The sequence below is a fragment of the Solanum stenotomum genome, chromosome 7, assembly GCF_019186545.1.
Source record: "Solanum stenotomum isolate F172 chromosome 7, ASM1918654v1, whole genome shotgun sequence".
Classification (NCBI taxonomy): domain Eukaryota; kingdom Viridiplantae; phylum Streptophyta; class Magnoliopsida; order Solanales; family Solanaceae; genus Solanum; species Solanum stenotomum.
The window spans coordinates 59941578-59945118 of record NC_064288.1 but is presented as its reverse complement, the minus strand read 5'-3'; the positions used below and the strand labels follow the sequence as shown (position 1 = coordinate 59945118).

General features: G+C 36.6%; 1 protein-coding gene across 1 annotated transcript; it reads left to right on the top strand.

Annotated features, from left to right (window-relative positions):
- The first annotated feature begins 1741 nt into the window (after positions 1 to 1741).
- LOC125870109 (uncharacterized) lies at positions 1742 to 3187 on the top strand. Its single transcript, XM_049550466.1, has 4 exons — positions 1742 to 2097; positions 2213 to 2324; positions 2538 to 2631; positions 2712 to 3187. The coding sequence occupies exons 1-4, from the start codon at positions 1742 to 1744 to the stop codon at positions 3185 to 3187; spliced, it is 1038 nt and encodes a 345-aa protein (XP_049406423.1).
- Positions 3188 to 3541: the final 354 nt, after the last annotated feature.

The window sequence follows — 3541 nt, the reverse complement described above, 5'->3', positions numbered from 1 at the left end:
GCCAAAATTTCTCAAGAAAAATAAGAAAAGTGATTGAATATGAATTTTTAATTTTATCATGTCACAAAAAATTCATAAAACGTAAAAAAATTTAAGACTAAAAGTTCTGTATAGAAAAAAAAAAGTAAAAAAGAGAAGAACATGTGAGAGTATATACTGGGAGGGAAAGAGGAAAAATAAAATGTGTAAATAATTTTTATTGGTGAGAATCGAACTCTTGACTTTACTAAAAACACAACATTCAAATTAGCTATTGGACCAAAGCACCTATTAGAAGATTTGTTCACTAAGTGCTGAACATTTAATATATTTAAACTTCCAAATCTGCCTCTTAACTGTTGGAGTTCAGTTGTTTTGAGCAAGATAGGTAGTAGTTTGGGAAAGTCTTTGTATGCAGATGAATGTACAACGCAAGTCAGTAGAATCTCGTTTGACAAAATATTTGTGGAAGTAGATGTTACTAGACCCCTGACAAAGGTGATAAAAATACGGGATCCAAAAGGAAGAGTAGTAGAGCAGAAAGTTTGGTATGAATGGAAGCCAATATTTTGTCAGAAATGTCTACAAGTGGGGCATTCGTGTGTGTAAAAACCAGAGGCACCTATACAGTTCCAAAAGAAAAATCAGGGGCAAGGGCTGAGAAAAGAATGGGTACCCACCACAAACAAGGAGCAAAGTCGTGATACTAATCAAGTTGAATTAAACTGGAAAGAGCAATCAACTAATGAAAAAGATGACACAACACAGGGTCAAGGAGAGTGGCATACTGTTAGACATGGAAGTTCTATTAGAAGAGACTATACAAATATACAAGAATCAAGAGAAGGGGAGAGTCATCCACCAGGGATCATGATTTATGAGGAAGGACAAATGAGTGGAGAAGGAAGTGGTGGAATGAAAACGACAACTATACAACCATCAATTCATGATAGTAACGTGGAATGTGAGGGGCTTTAATCAAGAGATGAAACATAAAGAGCTGAGGTTGTTTGTGAGAGGAATAAGGTGAACCCGATAGTAATGAGTAAGCATAGAGTAAGACAAGATAGAGGAAAAACATATTATTAATAGAAGCTTACCAGGTTGGGAGTGGTGTACTAATGCTAACACAAATATAAGAGGAAGGATATGGGTGATCTGGAATCTAAAAGAAGCTAGTTTCAAAAAGGTGGCAAATGCAGAACAATACATACATGGTTTGGTGGAAATAAATAATACACAGTTTCAGTTCACTGCTGTGTATGGCCTACATACTATCAATACCAGGACTTCGTTATGGACATCAATTCATCAGATGAGTAGCCAAATTAATGAGCCATGGTTGATTATAGGGGATTTCAATTCTATACTAGCACAAGATGATAAAATAGTTGGTAGTTAGGTACAAGATGCAGAAACAAGAGATTTCAAAGAATGTGTGACTGATTCCAATCTAGTTGAACTGCAGATAGGAGGGGGAAATTACACATGGACCAATGAACATGTATATAACAGAATAGACAAAGCTATAGTTAATGTTGAGTGGGTGAACAAGATGGACACACAACAGATCATTGTCATGGAGCCTTTATTTTTAGATTATTCACCTCTAGGTTTGATATTGGAGGAGCAAAGAGATACAAGAAAGAGACATTTCAGATTTTATAATTGCATAGGGCAACATCCAGATTTCAAGGACAAGGTAGAAGCTAGATGACAGATTTTAGGTGGAGGCATGAAAGATGTATGGAGGAATCTGAAAATGGTAAGGATAAAGATGAAAAAGATCAATAAAAAAGAGTTTATGAAAGTCTCTGAAAAAGTGCAAGCACTCAGAAGAGAGCTCATAGATAAACAAAAGAATATGAGAGTAGGTCCAATACCACAAGACACCATTGATGAGGAGAAAGTACTGAAAACTAAACTGGCAAAGTGGAGTATGATTGAGGAAAACATTTACAAGCAGAAGTACAAAGTACAATGGCTCAAACTGGGGGATGCTAACAATGCTTATTTCTTTGCTAGTATGAAAGGAATGAAGGCTCAAAATCAGATCAACATACTTACAAGTGAGGATGAGACTGTTATTAGAAAAGCAACAGTGGTACAAAGGAGGCTGTGGGTAGTTGTTAGGCCAATATAATAAACACATGCAAGCTACACATCTTGGAGTTCTAAAAGATGGACTAGTCCTTACAAGGGAGCAACAAATGTTCCTCATTCAACCATTCAGGGAAGGTGATGTGAAAGAAGCTCTTATGAGCATTGGGGATTCAAAAGCACCAGGAGAGGATGGTTTCAACTCATATTTCTTCAAAAAAATTTGTTCACTCATAGGGGAGGAGGTAACATCAATTGTTTTACAATTCTTTCAAACTACTAAAATGTATGCTCTCATAAATAGAACCTCTGTCACATTGATTCCTAAGGTGAAACATCCCACTTCTATAAAATAATACATGTCTATTTCTTGTCGCGCTACTTTGTATAAGATCATATCAAAAATACTCACAAAAAGACTCCATATTGTCATGAACTATCTAGTTGATCCTGGACAGGTTGCTTTTGTACCTGGTAGAATGTTGACTGATAATGTGCTCCTCAGCCATGAATTGGTTAAAGGGTATGGAAGAAAAGGCACCTCACCAAGATGTATGTTCAAAATAGACATGCAGAAGGCATATAACTCTGTAGAATGGCATTTTTTGGATGAGGTACTAGCTGGTATGCAGGTTTCTCAAAAGTTCCTAGGATGGATAATGAGCTATGTCATGACTGTGTCTTATTCTATATTGATCAATGGATGTCCAAGTGCACCTTTTCAAGCAAAGAGAGGGGTGAGACAAGGGGATCCACTGTCCCCTTATTTGTTTGCACCTCACCAAGATGTATGTTCAAAATAGACATGCAGAAGGCATATGACTCTGTGGAATGGTATTTTCTGGAGGAGGTACTAGCCGGTATGCATGTTCCTCAAAAATTCCTAGGATGGATAATGAGCTGTGTCAGGACTGTGTCTTATTCTATATTGATCAATGGATGCCCTATTGCACCTTTTCAAGCAAAGAGAGGGGTGAGACAAGGGGATCCAATGTCCCCTTATTTGTTTGTCCTTGCCATGGATTACTTCACAAGATTACTGAAGATATTGAGAATCCAAAGTTTAAGTATCATCCTAGCTGTTATAGACAACACAACATACAACTAAGCTTTACTGATGATCTATTGTTGTTTAGCAAATGAGATTAACATTAAGTACTCTCATGTATGAGTATTTCTAGCAATTCTCAAAGGTGCCTGGACTCATAGCAAATTAGGCCAAAAGTTGTGGTTACTTTGAAGGAGTGTTATGCAACAATTAATACTACAACAAATAGGTTTTGTAAAGGGTCTACTCCCTTTTAGATACCTTGGAGTGCCTTTGAGTTCAAGAAAACTGTCAGTAGGGCAATGTCAACCATTAATAAACAAGATAATGGCCAAAATTACAACATGGACAATCAAATTCTTGTCTTATGCAAGAAGGTTACAATTGGTTAACAATGTGTTAATAGCTATGCAA